We start from the raw sequence: 17,540 nt of genomic DNA on the forward strand, positions 1-17,540 counted from the left end.
GGTAGCATGTACGCGATTCAAAAGGCTCGAGGTACACCTAAGCACCTCTTATGACTTGTAAATGCGAAAGCACGCACGCCGCTCTTCGCTCCCTTATTTCATCTGCCGCGTACAACGCGCTGACCTTGGACGTGGAACCATAGAGTAACACAGTAAACGAAAAGAGGGGACACTCGAGCCGATTCGCGGCCCACGAGCTAGGGACTACGACGACCGTTCAGTGGCACTCCAGTCACACACCTAATTTAGACATTTATCATATTTTGACCCTTGATAAATAACACCACTCTATAACCTAACATTTCAAAATTAATAGCAGTTCCAAATACTTTTAAAAACAATTTGGACAGCTGCGGCTTTGGCTGCGGCTCAGTGGATGGCTTTGGGGCCGTCGGCTCGGCGGACGGTAGCTTTCCGGTCACGTCGCTCGAAAGGTCGGTTGGGCTGCACTTGAGTGGCTCGTGCGGGCTTCTCGACATTCTTCCGTTGTTAGAAAGGTGAGTCGTTTTACTGACACCGTATTTTGCTTGCTTTTGGCTATAGTTGGATGCACGGGCTAAAGTGCGAGCTAATTGCTCTGGATGAAGCCTCGGCAGTTGCACGTGCACGAGTGCGCTCGTGCAGCGAGAGCGCCAGTTAAGGCACTCAAGGCATACTCAATTTCATACCTCATGTGCATCGCTGTCAATGCTGGTAACGCGAGCGCGTGGCTTTTGCGCCAGCAGCTATGACAGCGTTGTACCTGGCGCCATGTATGAAGCAGGGTAGGTACCGCAGGGGGTACAGGTAGCCTTCATGCGCGCTTTGCTTAGGGCGAGGCCATCCTAAGCAAAGCGCGCTCACGAGGAAAATACAAAGAAATGGAAGGTGACAATACCGTGAAGGCTTTTCTTTATCACCACTCTTTGTTGTCGCTTTAACAATTTTGGTTCCCGAATTGCTATGAAATGAAGGCACCAAATTCGCGTAATCTCAAATTGACTTGTGCAATTTTCGCTTCCCAGCTGATGCCGCCAGGATGTTTGGCTACGGCAGCTACTGTTGCGTAGTCTGGTGCGGAAACAATGGGAGAACGCGCAAGAAGCCAGGAACAAAGTTCTTTCGAGTTCCACGAGACGACAGGTTGTCCTTTGTTTTAACAACGTACTGGACGCATAGTTCTAACGAAAACCGGAGAGAAAGCTGAATGTTTAATCAAAACTTATTTAATCAAAACTTTACTTCTGTTAGTACTAAATTTAGTTTTAAAACATTCCGTTCCATGATAACCGGATTGTGGTGGACTAGCTTCCCAGCTCTGCAAGGCAGACTGCAATACAAATTTTTTGCTACGTGCTGAATTAACATGACATGCAAGGAAAGCACAACTCGTTTTTTTATGTGTTTTTTTATTGAGATTAAGTTTTTTAATGTTTCTATAAATGAGCAAGGCACTAAAACTAGCTGATGCCCATTGTCAGCACTGGTATAAAACTACCAAACTCCCAAAAAAGTTGCACTTCTTTTTATAGCATTGCGCACCTTTTAACCAGTCAGCAAAATTGTGTATGAGTGCAGTCAATAAATAACTACAACCTTCTGAAGCACTATTAGTTTGCTTATCACCTCCATGTGAAACCACAATATCTAAACCATTAAGCGCCGTTCACACTCTTGCAACCGAGTACGACCGAGAGAGACAAGACCGGTTTTTAATCCTCTTACGACTTCTTAGGACCAGCTCCGCAGCAGCGCGCCTGGTCCTAAGAAGTTTCTCTCGGTCGTACTCGGTTGCAAGAGTGTGAACGGGCCTTTATGGTCAAATATTTTATTTTTAACAAAAATAAAGAATAATGAAGTTCACTACATCTTCCAGGTCAAAGGCACGACTGAGGTATGCCAAAAGAGACGACCTTCTGCGAAAATCGTCCAGTGAGCTGCATGCGAAGTATTTCGTCTGCAGCAGTCACTTCACAGCGCGTGACTTCATGGACCCTGGGCGAACAAAGCTAATGAAAACCGCTGTGCCTTCAGTTCGCCCATCGACATATTCAGATGCTGAGAGAGCTAAAGGTAAAGATTTATTTAACTATCCATATACGAAAAGTATGTTACTTGTGTAAAACTTTATTTAAACACAATATTGCTTCTACGGCTTCACAACCTAACTTCTAATAGACGAAACTCTTCCAGACTTTATGGAAGCGACAACCCCACCGTGCGGCGCAGACCCCATGGAGGCTACAGCCTCCAGCTTCCGGCCCGAAGAACCCTCAACCGCTGCCCATGGTGAGGAAGGACTTGTGTTGGAAACAACAGCCTGGGCCTAATAGACAAATTTTTCCAGACTCCATGGAAGCGACACCCCCACCGTGCGGCGTAGACCCCATAGAGGCTTCAGCCCCTTCATGCGGTGCAGCCTCCAGCTTCCGGCCCAAAGAACCCTCAACCGCTGCCCATGGTGAGGAAGGACTTGTGTTGGAAACAACAGCCTGGGTCTAATAGACAAATTTTTCCAGACTCCATGGAAGCGACACCCCCACCGTGCGGCGTAGACCCCATAGAGGCTTCAGCCCCATCATGCGGTGCAGCCTCCAGCTTCCGGCCCGAAGAACCCTCAACCGCTGCCCATGGTGAGGAAGGACTTGTGTTGGAAACAACAGCCTGCGTCTAATAGGCAAATATTTCCAGACTCCATGGGACCGACAACCCCACCGTGCGGCGCAGACCCCATGGAGGCTACAGCTTCCGGCCCGAAGAACCTTCAACCGCTGCCCATGGTGAGGAAGGACTTGTGTTGGAAACAACAGCCTGGGTCTAATAGACAAATTTTTCCAGACTCCATGGAAGTGACACCCCCAGCGTGCAGCGTAGACCCCATGGAGGCTTCAGCCCCATCATGCGGTGCAGCCTGCAGCTTCCGGCCCGAAGAACCCTCAACCGCTGCCCATGGAGAGGAAGGACTTGTGTTGGAAACAACAGCCTGCGTCTAATAGGCAAATATTTCCAGACTCCATGGGACCGACAACCCCACCGTGCGGCGCAGACCCCATGGAGGCTACAGCCTCCAGCTTCCGGCCCGAAGAACCTTCAACCGCTGCCCATGGTGAGGAAGGACTTGTGTTGGAAACAACAGCCTGGGTCTAATAGACCCATTTTTCCAGACTCCATGAAGCGACAGCCTCACCGTGCGGCGCGGACTCCACGGAGGCTACAGCCCCATCATGCAGCTCGCCCTTGGATTTCCGACCGGTGACACCGTCCACATGGTCCTCCTCTGAACCAGTTGGAGCTTGTAAGTGTCCCATTTCTTTTGTTCACCTGTGCCCATATGCTACTACTCATATAACTAAAATTCATGCATGTTAAGGTGGGTATTAGTTTGTCTACTTTTCCAGTGATGGGCTTTTCATGCAAAACCTGTAATATACCTTACGTACTGTATTGTCAAGGCATACAGTGGAAATATGTAAATTTAGCAAACATAGCTTCAAAAGCCCAGTTTCCCACGATTTCTAATTGTCTGTAGTTTAGGGGCATATTATCTACTTGCAGATTATGTCACTGTAAGGTAATGTTGGCTATGCTGGTTATAAGGAGAACTGCTTACCTGCTCTGATTTCGTTATTTTTATTTTTTACCCGTTTCAGGTACTTCTACGCCTCCTCTGCGCAGTTCTGCGCCGATACCTAAGGACATCATAAGGCGTCTCCAGGTCAAGGTTTCAAAGTACCGGAAGACCATCGCAAGGCTGCGCAAGCAAGAGAAGAATATGCCTCGATCGGCTGCGGAAGCTCTCAACATCATTCGCCCTCACGTAACAGACGAGGTATTTCACATACTGTCAAGCCATGTTAAATTGAAATCCAAGGGCAAGGGAAAACGATTCCCGTTATGGTTGAAAAAGTTTTCTCTTCATCTCAACTTCCGTGGGCCGCGGGCATACCGTTGTTTGTCTCGTTATCTCACTCTTCCTACTCAGCGCACACTAAGAAGACGGCTGTCGGATGTCAAAATGACACCTTGAATTATACCAGGCATTATGTCATCCATTTTTACAAAAACACAATCATGGAGTAAGCGCGATCGCGTCTGCACTCTCATCTTCGATGAGATAGTGTTAAAAAAAACTTGTCATATGACGTGTCACAAGATGTTGTTCATGGATTTACGGATGATGGCTACGAACGAACCTCAACGATTGCCGACAGAGCACTGGTTATCCTTCTTTCCGGAGTTTCCCGGAGATGGGTTCAACCAGTCGCTTATACAATTGGGCACACGTCTACGCCATCTACCGTAATCCGGAACTTGTTGATCTCGCTCACTGAGCAGTTGCAAGACACTGGAACTACAGTTAAAGCTGTAATTTGTGACCAAGGGGCTTCCAATGTAAGCTTATCAAACCAGCTTGGTGTCTCTGTGGCGCAGCCCTTTTTTTCGTAAAACGTGAACGCGTTTACTTCATTTACGACGTTCCCCATTTAGTGAAAACAACTCGGAACAACCTGCAGGCCCACAGGCTTCATATCGAAAATGAGATTGTAGACTGGGCAGATATTGTGAAACTGTACCACTCCACACATGAGATGCGACTGCGGCTGGCGCCAAAGTTGACTGAAAGACATATCTACCAGAAACCTTTCAGTAATATGAAGGTTAAGCGGGCGACCCAGGTATTGAGTGCTTCAGTGTGCGTCGCGCTTTCAGCTCTTGTCTATGCGAAACAGCTGCCTGAAGCAGCCATGTCAACTGCTTATTTTTGTGACCGCATGGACAAGCTGTTTGATTGCTTGAATAGTTCCAGTCCAAAGAAAACGGAGCAAAAGTTGCGCCATGCTATTCGAAAAGGGCAGCCGGATTTAGTTGAATTTCTCGGAAAACAGCTTCCATGGATTGCGTCTTGGAAGTTCGAAGGCAAACGTCAGCCACACACTATCATCGGGTGGCAAATTACGATCAAAGCCGTCTTGCAGCTGTAAGAAGATGTTTCCCAGAATTACGACTTTGAGTTTCTCCTCACGCGTCGACTTCAACAAGACCCACTTGAACAGATGTTTGGACACATAAGACAAAAGCAGGGATGCAACTCGAATCCCAATGTGCCTCAGTTCATATCTGGCCTGAAACACATTGGGATTCAGAAGCTCCTCACACTGTCACCGAAGGGAAATGTCGAGGAGGATGAGACGGACCTCCTCCAGGAGTTGTCCCCATTTTCACTTAGTAGCGAGTCACGCGTGGATGTTGTACAGCATGTACACAGGACGACTTTCCATCTTTGGAAAACATCACTGAGTTGGCAGCCCATGAGGAGTCCCATGTTATTGACAACTCTGCTACTTATTATGTTGCTGGCTTCATTGTTAAAATGTGTACTGAGAAGGCTGCAGAAGGTTGTTGTTGTCCTGACTTGCTTAGAGATGAGCACAGTAACCTTGATGAGCCACATCAGTTTTTTATGATGCTGAAAGCGTACCACGTCCCAGGCAAGGTCTTCGGCAACTTGACTGTGCCATCAAGCGCAGCTTTCACACTTGTTCAGCAGCTCAAGTCAATCTTTCTTTCTGTTATCGAAAGTGTAGCGCACCTCCGAAGTGTTTGTGAAACATTGTACATAACTCTCTCGCGTGTTGGTGATTTTAATTTTTGTACTCTAGAGTGTCGTGCACGGTTTTTAAAAATGTTTTGCCGAATTCGATTGTGCTGGCATGTCCGTTTTGTAAATAGAAACTTGGATAAAGTTCGCTTCCATTCTCGCGTCTCTGGTGTACAGCTTGAAAAGTTCAGTGGGTAGAAGATTATGTTTCAGCCTTTATGTTGCATCTCATAAGATATCTGCAACAGTAAAATTAATTTTATTGGGATTTTATTGGGCCGTGCAGACTGCACACTAGCCATTTGTTGGGATTATTTGCAGTCAGTAGGTTGCACTCTACTGGTCTATTGTAATGACTGCTTTTTTAGATGGTCATGTCTGTTTTTTTCCTATTGTGGTCATGTGGAATGTGTAAGTTCCCATATTGATCTTTGTTAATACTCTCTTAGGTCACTCATCTCGGATGCAACTTTCTTTTCTTTTGGACACTGTTTCTGCTTTACACATATGTGGAGCGTGAAGGAGATTGAGATCAGGGGTGTCCACCAACCTGGCAAGCCTGAAATGCTCAGGGAATTTTGGATCACCTGGAAAAGTCAGGGAATTATCAGGGAAACTGTCAAAAGGTTGGCTAAATCAGGGAAAGTGACGAGTAAAAGTGGCACGGTGGTGCGGAACGAAGCCCGGCGATCAGGTGTCGTCACGGTTCTGCTGAATAACATTGCCCGAAATGTCATCCTTCGAAGGAAGGAACAGCCAGGAAATTTTATCAAAATAGTCAAGGGAAACCTGGAAAAATCATGGACTTTGGAAAAGTCATTGGGTAGACACCTTGTAAGATGTACCTAATTAGGCAGTGCAGATTGCATGCCAAGTCTTGGTGGAATCATTTGTGATGAGTGGGTCGCAGGTACACCGGGCACCAGTCTGATTTAGCAGTCTTTTGTCAGCCATTTCATGTGCGCTTGTTATGGTAGTGGTCATGGTAAACCTTGCATGTTAAATGTGGCATGTTAAGCGTGACATGAACGTAAAACCTGTATTAGACCGTCGGTTGGCTTTCAGTTCTTGTTATTTTGGTCATTATTGTTACTTAAATCAGCAGGAGCAAGGTATTTTTAATTCTGTAGTTCAGGCTGTGTTAGGGTTATTTAATGACTATGTCACGGACTAAGAAGGTCTATACTAGTGGCAATCTTGTTTAGGCATTTACTTGTCTGTTTTTCTCATTGTGGTCATCGTGCATTTCAGATTTCTTCTGCTGAGCGTTTTATTTGCATACAAATTGCATTGGATCAACGAGCTTTGATACTGCATGGCCAGTTTTTTTTTTTTTAGTATGTGTTGCTGATGCTGCATATGTTATGTGTGTGGTGCACCTTCCATGGAACATGCTTGAGAACACAAAACAGGCTTGCAATCCAATTGCAGTTGTAACATTGTAATTCCAGTTGTTTGATAAGATTTTCATGCATGCCATAATATGCTTGTCATTTTTTTGTAGGATGTATTGTTTGTGAATCCTTGATGTACGGTGCTTATGTTTTGTAGTTTTGGTAATTATATACGAGGCACAAACTGCCCACCATATTTTTGTTGCGAAAATAAACTGTGTTGATTACTCCCTGGTGGTGTTCTTCAGGACAGCACAAACCTACATGGGTTTCCTGGCTTGTAAAGTCAGTGTTAACTGTATATAGTATTGTCCATTAGTTGTCCGCATTAGGAATCGTACATACGTGTGAAGTAATCACAGCTGAAATTTACCATGCGGGAATAGTAGGAAAAACATAACTCGCGGCAAACCAGATGGCGCAGGCTGCCGCCCAATACACTACGCCAAACTATATATCTATCCATCCGGTAAGTATTTTTATTGTGACTCCATTCATTCAGTTGGGGACTACGACGGCCGCTGGGTGCGCTCCCTGCCAGCTAAATGGGCCGCTGGGGCCTATGGGAGTGTCCGCTCTTTACCTTGTGTAGATTACTCTATGGTGGAACGGTGGAGCCGCTGCCCCTCGGACACGAAGCGTCATCGGGTGAGCGATCCTTCAAAAACTGTTGTGTGCCTTGCGGCGTAAGGAAGGACCAGACAGCAACGTAGTTCCCAGCACAACAAATCCCTTGGTTTATTCCACGCGTCGCATATACTGCCACGCGCCGTACGAGCAATAAAAGGCGAGCGAACGCGGTGATCACCGATAACGCAGCAGTGTAATAACACAGTCAGGATGACACCACACAAACTAAAGCGCAGCGGCCAGTGGGAGCCTCGTCGACGCGCGCCAGCCAATGGGACTGAATTGTAAAAGATGCCGTTAGCTAGCTTTGCGCGTGGTTTCATCAAGGTGCCGTTTTGCATGGTTTCAAAGCCGATGACGTCGGCTCGCTCCATGAGACAGTTAATGCTTTCGCATTAATAAATGACTCCACTTTAAGCCCGCTAGAGTTCCTAAACGCGATCGCGTCGTTACCCTCTATGCACTCCCTAACCGCAGGAAAGAAATCGTCATGCCGCATGGAATAAAACAAGTTTTCTACATCGATGGAGGTGACGTTTCCGAGATTCATACCACTAGCCCTGGTGGTATGAATCTCAGACTTTCGCATGCTCTGCGGTGATGGACCTAGACGTCTTTAAATGTCGAAAGTTATTGTTTCGTCCTTCAGCACTACAAGAGAATCATAAGAAAAAAAGCTTAACAAGGGCGTCAGAAGTATAGTGCGAGGCGAAATCAGGTGAGTTCGTTTACCTAGGGTACTACCCAAAGAGAGGGCGGCACAGTTTGTTTCAGTTTTGTACACGTTCCTCAAAAAAAGGAACGAAAGCTCGTTCCTCGTTCCTTCTGGAACGCGTTCCCGTTACAAGTTACATCTGTGAAAAAGGAACTCGTTCCCGTTACAGTTTAAAAAATAGAACGTATCGTTGCATATACGTTGAATATACGTTGCAATTTGTGACGGTATATCGTTGCATATACCGTCACAAATTGCAATAAGCTGGAGAAAATCCAGCGACTCGCATCCAGGTTTATTTTTAATAAATACAGCCACGTTCATTCCCCCACAAAACTATGTGAACTTGCCAATCTTCCTACATTTGAATCAAGAACGAAGTATGAAAGGTTAAAGTTTCTTTTTCAGATTATTCATAATTGCGTAAAAATAAGGAAATCCGAGTACTTTGAAATTTCCTCCACCGAATCCTCAAGACATCGTCATAGCATGTACATTCCTAATCCATCTGTTAAAAACGATTGCTTTAAGTACAGTTTTTTTCCGAGGGCTATTAAAGATTGGAATATATTACCTGATTCTGCTGTGTCATCTATGTCGCTAAATGAATTTCTGGACCGTGTCAGTGATATTATTGTATGTGCTACAAACTAAAACCACTACAGCTTGTGTAAAGAAATGTTTCACAACTACGAAGTGATATTCGTTTCGTAAACTGCCGAAATGACGAAGCCTCTCAATATGTCTGTAACCTTTGTGTATGCTTGCGTGTAAGCGTACATGTTTGTTTGTTATTGTCCTTTTTTTTCTCCACCCCTGTAATAGCCCTGTGCAAGGGCTGACAGTATCAATAAATGAAATGAAATGAAAAATACGTTACATTTGTATTTTGCTAATCACTAGACTTAGTTTAATCAAGCAAAGTTTTTTTTTATCTATCCCATTAGTAGTCAACATACTAGTTTGTATGTCGTTATGGAAGGGCAACAGGAAAAGAAAACAAGCGGAAGCAGGTTTTCATCTTTTGATATATTCAAGTTAAAAATCTCAGCTTTTAACCATATTCATGTTTGTAGTGGACGATTCAGACGAGCCGAATGTACTTTTACCCAACATTGTATGAGCGTTCTACAGCAACCTCACACGTTTCAATTGAGCAAAGTCCCCTGTTAGAACTTAACAACAGTTGCTTCTCGATGTTGCTGTCCGCAAGACGAGCAAATCCAGGAGAGAGTAAGGCTTTTGGAAGGAAGAACTACAAATACTTCTTTGTAACGTTGGCTTTGTTGTTCATTTTGAAGGTGGGGGAACAAGAAAAGAAATAATGCTTTTTTTTTTTTGCATCTTTTAAGTGACCAATGTTCGGGATACAAGGGTGTGTTTGATGTCTGGCAGTCTGTGATCTTGTAACTGTAGGTCCCGTTATGGAAGTTCACAAGTGGCTGTAGTCGGCCTTAGTTATCTGGGTGTATAAGGATTCGTGGAACCAAAAAAAGTAGCTGAGCTTTCTTAGCCTACGACTAAAAGCCCTGCTTTTTGCACCGCAGTTTCGGGCACTCAAAAAAGAATCAATGTCCATCAGCTCTTCTGCACCCGTAACTGTTAGCAAGCGAGGACCACAAAAAATAATCTACAAGATTAGTAGCCAAAAAGGTAACGAGATCCTGCACTTCGTAAAGATATTGTTTTTGTACTTTCAACATTTCCCTGTTCAAAACAAAATAAAAATTACCCACCTGGACGAAAAAAAGGAACGCCGTTACTCCTTCCGTGCCAGTAAAAATGCAACGCGTTCCCGTTCCAGTTCCAGCGATGCAAAATGAAACGGCGGCGTTTCTTCGTTCCTCCTAAAAGGAACGCGTTCCAGGAACGCCGTTCCTTGGAACGCCGTTCCGTACAACACTGGTTTGTTCAAAGCTTCAGCGCAAGAGGCCTATTCTTGCGGCTTCACAGATATATTTTGCTGCTTTCATAGCTGCACTCCATGAGCCGCCATACAGTCTACAGTGTACAGGGTCGAGACCTGCGTCATGAACCTGACTGCTCCACCGCCTTGTGCAGTATACTGCGCAACTAAAAGGTGATCATCCGCTAGTGACCGCATTGGCGATTAATAAAGACACATATGATATGCTGCTCTTCCTCTTCATTATTTCACACAAAATAAATTATTTCGAAGTTCAAGGACTGTATGTTCATGTACAAGGGAGGTGCAGTACAAAGTGCAGGCAATATTGATTCGACACATAGCAATTAATAAATATCTTCGTTGTGAAGCTGTCTGAAGCGGCTGTATTTCGCATCGCCGCACAGCATAGCAGCGCCTTCCCAGACCCTTCTTGTACTCTTCAGATATGATGGCTGATTTTTGCAACAGAAACTTCCAGTTGTTGTATTACGCGAGATAAGAATGACGAAAGGTTCCACGGGTGCATGTCTATGAAACGCTTCTAATACGAAAGCATCATCCGTCCCATAGAGTGAACCGACGTTATCGGCTTTTGAAGCCGCGTCGAGCGGCACCTAAATTCCCCAGTCCCGTGTAGGGAAACCTCTGTGTGTGTGAGTGTGTGCAGGCGTTGTAAAAGGAAATAAGGGGGAAAAGTGAGAACCAACAGTGTACGTCCACAGCACTCTAGAAAAAATGGAGGGAAAAGGTAGCAACGGCGCGTTTTCCTCCCTTCTATAGTGACGCGCCAACAAGCGAACACGAGAAGAAAGGAGGAACGGGACGTCTTTCTTCTTATCCAGTCAGTCATGAAAAAGCTTCCACCCTCCCGCTTCATCTTCTTTTGGGTTCTCTTTTCGAGCACGTCGCTCACGCTGTTCAATAAATGTCGTTAAGTTGATTGATCTTAAAGGGATACTTCAACGAAATTCGAAATATTCCCGTCGTGTTCAAAAAAAGGTTGAATATGATCCACAATATCCGTAAAAGACAATTGCACGTTTGTATTTTGATCCTGGTGGCTGCATTTTTTGGTATAAACGGCCCACTCTGGCAAGCGCTCGGAGAAGGCCCAGCTTAGAGCACGTGACATTCAACGCAATCGTGACGTAGGTCGTCTCAAGACGAGCAAAGCTACGGCGAGGCTGACGTCGAGAGGATGGCCTAGTCGTTCCAGCCACCGAAGCGGCTGCTTTTGTACGAATTTTGAGTGACGGGTTAATCTTCTATAATCTTCTAGGGGGACAATAGCGACTTCTGCTACACACAAAAGGGATTCTTGGAAAGAGGGGAGTTCCTCCTTCCCCCCTTCTCTCGTCGTGGCCGGAGACGAGACAACCTCCCTCACTAGCATATTCAAACCAAACAAAATACGCTCCAATGCATTTTCCGAAAGAGCCTTACCTGAAAAAGATATTCGAATGCGTTATTTCTCGTTCCTTGAGCACTTTTCATTAACAAAAGCGAGCAAACCGCGCACCCGCAAACCGCGCACCCTTTTAGCGCCGGAAATCGTCACGAGTAAGGAAATTATGCCATTTTAGCTCCTTTGACTCCGGAATCCGTCTCCGGACTCGGTGCTTCGGAGCTTGACTCCGAAGCCCCGGAGTTACGTGCACCGGTAGTGACTTTTAGCCGTCCAGTGAAAGGAGTCAGTGACTCCTTGACTCCGGGGCCGCTACTGAACGCGCCCATTGGCTCCTCCGCGGCGCGTCGGAGCCAATAGGAGTTTATTCTCCGATTCGCTGCCACAGCCTCTACAGGGTTCGCTCTTGAGACTAAGAAAACTGTGCCCTCACTCTTAGAGAATAGGGTATCTATAGTCCGCCATAAAGGGAGGAACGCTCTTTTAACAAATGTTCCTTTAGAAAAGGAGAAACTTTCGTCCTGAAAGCAGTGTAGCAAAGCTCCTCCGTCGCCATGCATCTGATTATGGCGGCCCCGAATCGAGCAAATCGAGCTCGATGAGCTTTAACGAAGACGATAGTCTCTTGTACGGGGCGAGAGAAGCAGCAAATAAAATCGCGACACGAGCTTTCCGCGGACTCTATTTTTTTCCAAAATCAGCTCCCCCCCCCCCCCCCCCCCCCCCTTTCCAGGTAAAGGAACTTGAGTTTCAAAAGCAGGCACTCAGTCTTCACGTCGTCAGCACTGCGATGTTCAACGGAGACAACCGATACCCAGTTACTTCGCGCACTTTACATCTTACCTTTGCTATTTCTCGAGCCTCAATTCCTTCGTCAACCGCACATCACGGAGGAGTAGTAAACCAATCGCGAAACCAAAAGCCGCTCTCAAAAGAACAAATTCGAAGCAGTTGTTGCACGGTAAGCAGAAATTATCGCGAGGCGTGAAAAAGGGCTAAATCGGTTGCCACCAGATGGCGCGGTCAACCAGAATAATAAGCAGCTAGGCTACGTGGCGCTAAGTATACCGCCCATGTCAAGTTCTAGAAATAATGTCTTATCGTCACGCCACTATTTCGCTTCGGGACCTTCGGGAACCTTTAATATACACGCATGTATCCGCATTACGCATACCACTAGCATCAGCTGAGTATATACATTGAGGGCACACATATACACGTCACATTCAAACATCAATAAAACAGCATACTAACCCGATTACTACGTTGAATCTCTGTGTTTCAGACTTTAATACCCGTCGCATTGAAGGTACGAATTTTCTCGGTGACGACCTAAGCCAATAAATAATATTGGAAGTGTGTTCTTTTTTTCAGCAATGTCATGCCTCTGAGAGTACTTTGAACGCCTCAGTGGATAAATTTCTTAGTAAAAAGTGAATGCCGAGGACGTTTATTACTCGGAAGCCAATAAAAGAAGCCGCTCCACTGCGGTTCCAAGCCATGTGTTTGCTTCCCCGCAAGGCACGTCGTAGCCAGTGTTTTTTTTTTTTGTTTTTTTTTTGGCAGTGTCTTTTTTTTTTTTTTGTACTGTTCGCGTGCGGTGGAAGCGCAGCTTCACGGGCAGAGAAATCGCTTTTCGATCAACTTAAATGCAGTCAAAGCCGCGACTTGCGGCAAGTGTAAAGTTTACGAAGATACGCCGTGGCGAGCTCGAAGACTTCTAGCATTCATTCCAGCGTGCCACTTGGAGGGAAGTTTCTCCAGGAACCGTAGTACATTTAAGAAAGCAAAATAAACGATAGCTTTTTTTTTATTGATTTCACTTACCATCTTTTCTTAATGCTAAAATCCCAGAACTGTAAATACACGTACTTTCCGTCAGATTTTCATACTGCTCAGTCTCTTCCCCAGAGCGCAATCGCTTTCGGGGAGGAGACAAATGGAAATCGCAGATGGCAGTCACACTGGCCAGTGTACGATAGGAGCTGCTATTCCGACCAGCGTTACAACATGACTATCCGCAGGTCCATCGACTGCATCGTAATCCCTCAAGCGGTCTTAAACTGTTTAATGTAAATTGTAATGTCAACCTGGGACACGGCCCGACCGGCAGCATCAATGCCCGACAGTTTACGTCATCTCATCTTGTTGTTACTCCACTGATACGCGAACACACGGTCACAACGTCGATAATTCCAGCCTTCTGTTCACTATGTTGCTCACACGCAGAAACACAAAACCACGTTGATTTCCAGTTGGCACTCGGCATCGGAAAAAAGAACCGTACTCGGCACAGAAGGCAGCCAGGCACGCAGCAGCAAAACCTGCGTGTCTTGGACGCTGGCGACGTTTTTTGTCGGCTTTCGTAACAGGAGCTGCCTTTGCACCGAACAGCAGCGCTGATGTGTACAATCACCCGCTTTTTCTTCAACACCTTGTAAAGACTTCTTCAATACCGGCGTCAAATAAAAGCGATCGTGCTCGCCATTGTCTGCTTCCAGTTTATTCGGAGACCGTCTGGCACAGGGGAGGAAGCGGAGCAATGGTGAGGGTGCAGGCTAGCTGGTGTAAATTGAGCATAGTTGTAAACCCGAGACTGGGGATACGGACAAGGGACAAAACACAGAACGACAGGGACGAAGTCTCAAACGCAGCTACAAACTTTATTTCACAGGACAAACATATACGTCACTCGCCACCCTTTGTTCCCCTCCTTTTCCCTTCCTTTTCCCAAAACTCTACCCCTTCCCTCTCCTTTTCCCAGGCCCCCGTACATTCCAGTCAAAAACAATTTAGATGGCGCCAACTCCAAGTTGCCACAGATCCCGTGTCAACAGCCCACACCGCGACATCCCGAGGTCACTCCGGTTCTCCCAAACCAGTCGCAAAGACGCCGACAGATCCCCTGTCCACACACATACACCGTGACACCCCGAGGTCATCCCGGTTCTCTCAAACCAGTCAGCCGTAAATATTTTACACTGGTTGGGTGTTCTCAAAAATGGGGTCAACCGGTCCAATCTGAAATCCCTCTCAAAAACTACGTCGGCGCCGACGTAGTTTTTGAGAGGGATTTCAGATTGGAGTGTAAAAGGGCGCACAGAGAGAAGTCTACAGTATGCGTGATCGGTGTAGTGTACGAGATACCAATGAAATGTGGTGTCATTTATGTAGGTCAAACCAAAAGATGTGTGAATGACAGATTATTGGAACATAAAAGAAATGTAAAAAACAATGATCCGAATTCGGAAATAGCTAAACATTTGAATGAATGTGCCGACTGCTCTCCAGCCTAGGGAGACGTAAAGATTGTAGAAAAGGAAAACAACGACATGAAAGGATTAGTGAGAGAGACCATTAGAATAAAGACGTCTGCCGAATGCATCAGTCACACGTCCGTCCACTTAAGTTCGGAAGCCGAAAAATATTTGCGGCTGACTGGTTTGAGAGAACCGGGATGACCTCGGGGTGTCACGGTGTGTGTGTGTGGACTGGGGATCTGTCGGCGTCTTTGCGACTGGTTTGGGAGAGCCGGAGTGACCTCGGGATGTCGCGGTGTGGGCTGTTGACACGGAATCTGTGGCAACTTGGAGTTGGCGCCATCTAAATTGTTTTTGACTTGAATGTACGGGGGCCTGGGAAAAAGAAGAGGGAAGGGGTAGAGTTTTGGGAAAAGGAAGGGAAAAAGAGGGGAACAAAGGGTGGCGAGTGACATATATGTTTGTCCTGTGAAATAAAGTTTGTAGCTGCGTTTGAGACTTCGTCCCTGTCGTTCTGTATTTTGTCCCTTGTCCGTATCCCCAGTCTCGGGTTTACAACTATGCTCGAGGAAGCGGAAGTTCCGTAAAAGCAGGTTTGGAGCCGCGGGATTTTTTTTTTTTTTTTTTTTTTTTGCCGCTCAGTAGGCGCTCCGATGACTCCGACTCCAGTCACTCCGTTCGGAGGCAAGGGAGGCGCCACTCAACGCGCCCAATGGGACGAGGGAGGACCGACTCGCCGCTTAAAAGCGGGGTGCGCTGCCGATGTTCTCAAGGCCCATACGCACATTCGCGTTTAGCGCGATGCGTTCCGTAGCGGCAAGCGGACGCGTTGTGTTGCGAAGACCGCTTGCGCCAAACTTGCACGCACAGTTGTGTAGACACGCAGTCAACCGCAGTCAAGAGCCAATAAGAACGCGCTATCGTCGCTAGTGGCTCACCAATAGTAAGCGAGATCCAAGGCAACATGGCGGCGCACAGCGACAGCGTTGAAGTGTTCGATCTTGGGACAATCTCGCCGGCTTCCCCGACGTTTTGTCAAGCTTGAACCATCGCAGCCTTGGAAAATACAGTCCCCACCGCTCCCCAAAACGAAAAAGCAAGCACTGCGACCTGCGAACCGGATACGTCTCGCAGTCGCCGAGTCGGCCGGGTGGGGCGAGCGAAGACGTCACCCCCTCTCCTCTTTCGGCTTCTGATTGGTCGAACGCACCCGAACGCACCGCAACGCTTCGGAAAGTTGAGCGAGTCTCTACTCGCTTGCGTCGCGCTACCGAGCGTTGCGGGAACGCGCGTCGCTCCGGAAGCGACCGCGCCTGGCCGCAAGGACTCCGCAACGCACTCAAACGCGTTCAAACGCAAATGTGCGTATGGACCTTCAGTCTCCCCCGCGGAGGAACGGGCAGCGCGCCCGTTCCTCCGCGCCCACAGTCATCCGCACCGCGGACGGCGGGAAGTGCTGCTTAGAGGAGCGCGCTGCGCGTCGGAATGATTTCTCATTCCTACACGTAAGCAGCCTTAAAAGGCCCCAAAAAAGAAAAAAAGATATATATTTCTTTAAACAGTCTGCTTGGGACGCGCGTGTCAAAAAAAGTAATTTTACGAGAAAACAATTATTTCAGTCCAATATTGACGGCGCGAGACGCGATTTAATGGGTAGTCACCTCCTTTCCACTCGTTTTTGCTATCGGCATTTTGGGCACGTGGAAGAGAGGTGGATCGGCTTGGCCATCAGTTTTAGGTGCATATAGTACGACCATCATATTGAGGTGGAGAGAGTTCATGGCCATTCCGTAACGTCGTGGACTTTGGGCGCAGAATTTAAAATAAATCTCGCGCCGTCAATATTGCTCTAATGTTGTTGTTGTTTTTTTTCGCGTAAATTTTATTTATCGAGACGCGTGTCCCAACCAGAGTGTTTTAAAAAATCACTTTCTTTTTGATCAGGGGCCCTTTACGTGTGGGTGTAAAAACGTTTGGTGTGAAGTGTCTATATTTACCACAAAAAGAAGGAATTTGTAGCGCTCCGCCTAAAGCCAATGGACCTTTTTCCAGTAAGCGTCTGCGCACGCGCACACCCTTTTCCCTTGACCTTGACCGCCCTTTCGCCATTCTTGGGGGGCACTGCTTTCTTGCGACACTAATCTGTTCCTATGGGAGAAGGCGAGTCCGGTTGCCCTCCATTTGTAGTAGGCGGCGAAACCGTCATGGAGGCACTCCTTACTGGAAAAAGGTCCATTCTCGTTTCTGTTACTGTCGCCGCTTTTCAAGTCAAACCGAGTACATATGTGACGACCGATGTGCAAAACACGGTGGAAGATAGAGGAGGTGTCTCAACAGAGGCCGCCGGGAAGTCGAATTAACACTAGCGGTTCTCAGTTTCCGCGGCAGAGGCGCTAGTGCAGTGCGGCCCATCGCTGCGGGCTGCTGCGGGCTGCTGCGGGCTGCTGCGGGCTGTGAGCTGAGAGGCGCAGGTACGGTATGACTGGGAGCGCTTGAGAAATACAAAGTAAGTAGAGAAGCAACAAAGCTGTGCGTTACAAAAAAACAAAAAAATTCTAAAGTTTTTTTGTTTTGTTTTTTCAGGTAAATTGGCTATACTGGTCGCGATCAGTCGCGGTACACCATGTGCACATAGCAATGCGAGGCTAT

The 17,540-nt window shown here is 46.8% G+C and overlaps 1 protein-coding gene across 1 annotated transcript; it reads left to right on the forward strand.

Annotated features, from left to right (window-relative positions):
- Positions 1-290: 290 nt before the first annotated feature.
- LOC115314867 (vegetative cell wall protein gp1-like) lies at positions 291-2,925 on the forward strand. Its single transcript, XM_042288798.1, has 8 exons — positions 291-497; positions 1,005-1,122; positions 1,856-2,052; positions 2,158-2,268; positions 2,327-2,440; positions 2,499-2,612; positions 2,671-2,759; positions 2,818-2,925. The coding sequence occupies exons 2-8, from the start codon at positions 1,019-1,021 to the stop codon at positions 2,830-2,832; spliced, it is 744 nt and encodes a 247-aa protein (XP_042144732.1). The 5' UTR covers positions 291-497; positions 1,005-1,018; the 3' UTR covers positions 2,833-2,925.
- The last annotated feature ends 14,615 nt before the right edge of the window (positions 2,926-17,540 follow it).

The sequence above is a fragment of the Ixodes scapularis genome, unplaced genomic scaffold (genome assembly GCF_016920785.2).
Source record: "Ixodes scapularis isolate PalLabHiFi unplaced genomic scaffold, ASM1692078v2 PGA_scaffold0__279_contigs__length_252992795, whole genome shotgun sequence".
Classification (NCBI taxonomy): domain Eukaryota; kingdom Metazoa; phylum Arthropoda; class Arachnida; order Ixodida; family Ixodidae; genus Ixodes; species Ixodes scapularis.

Excerpts from the sequence above, each read along its gene's own strand:
- LOC115314867 (XM_042288798.1), top strand. The coding sequence starts at position 1,019 with ATGTTTGGCTACGGCAGCTACTGTTGCGTAGTCTGGTGCGGAAACAAT. Across the intron at positions 2,269-2,326 it reads ACCCTCAACCGCTGCCCATG|ACTCCATGGAAGCGACACCC; the intron begins GTGAGGAAGGAC and ends AAATTTTTCCAG. Across the intron at positions 2,441-2,498 it reads ACCCTCAACCGCTGCCCATG|ACTCCATGGAAGCGACACCC; the intron begins GTGAGGAAGGAC and ends AAATTTTTCCAG.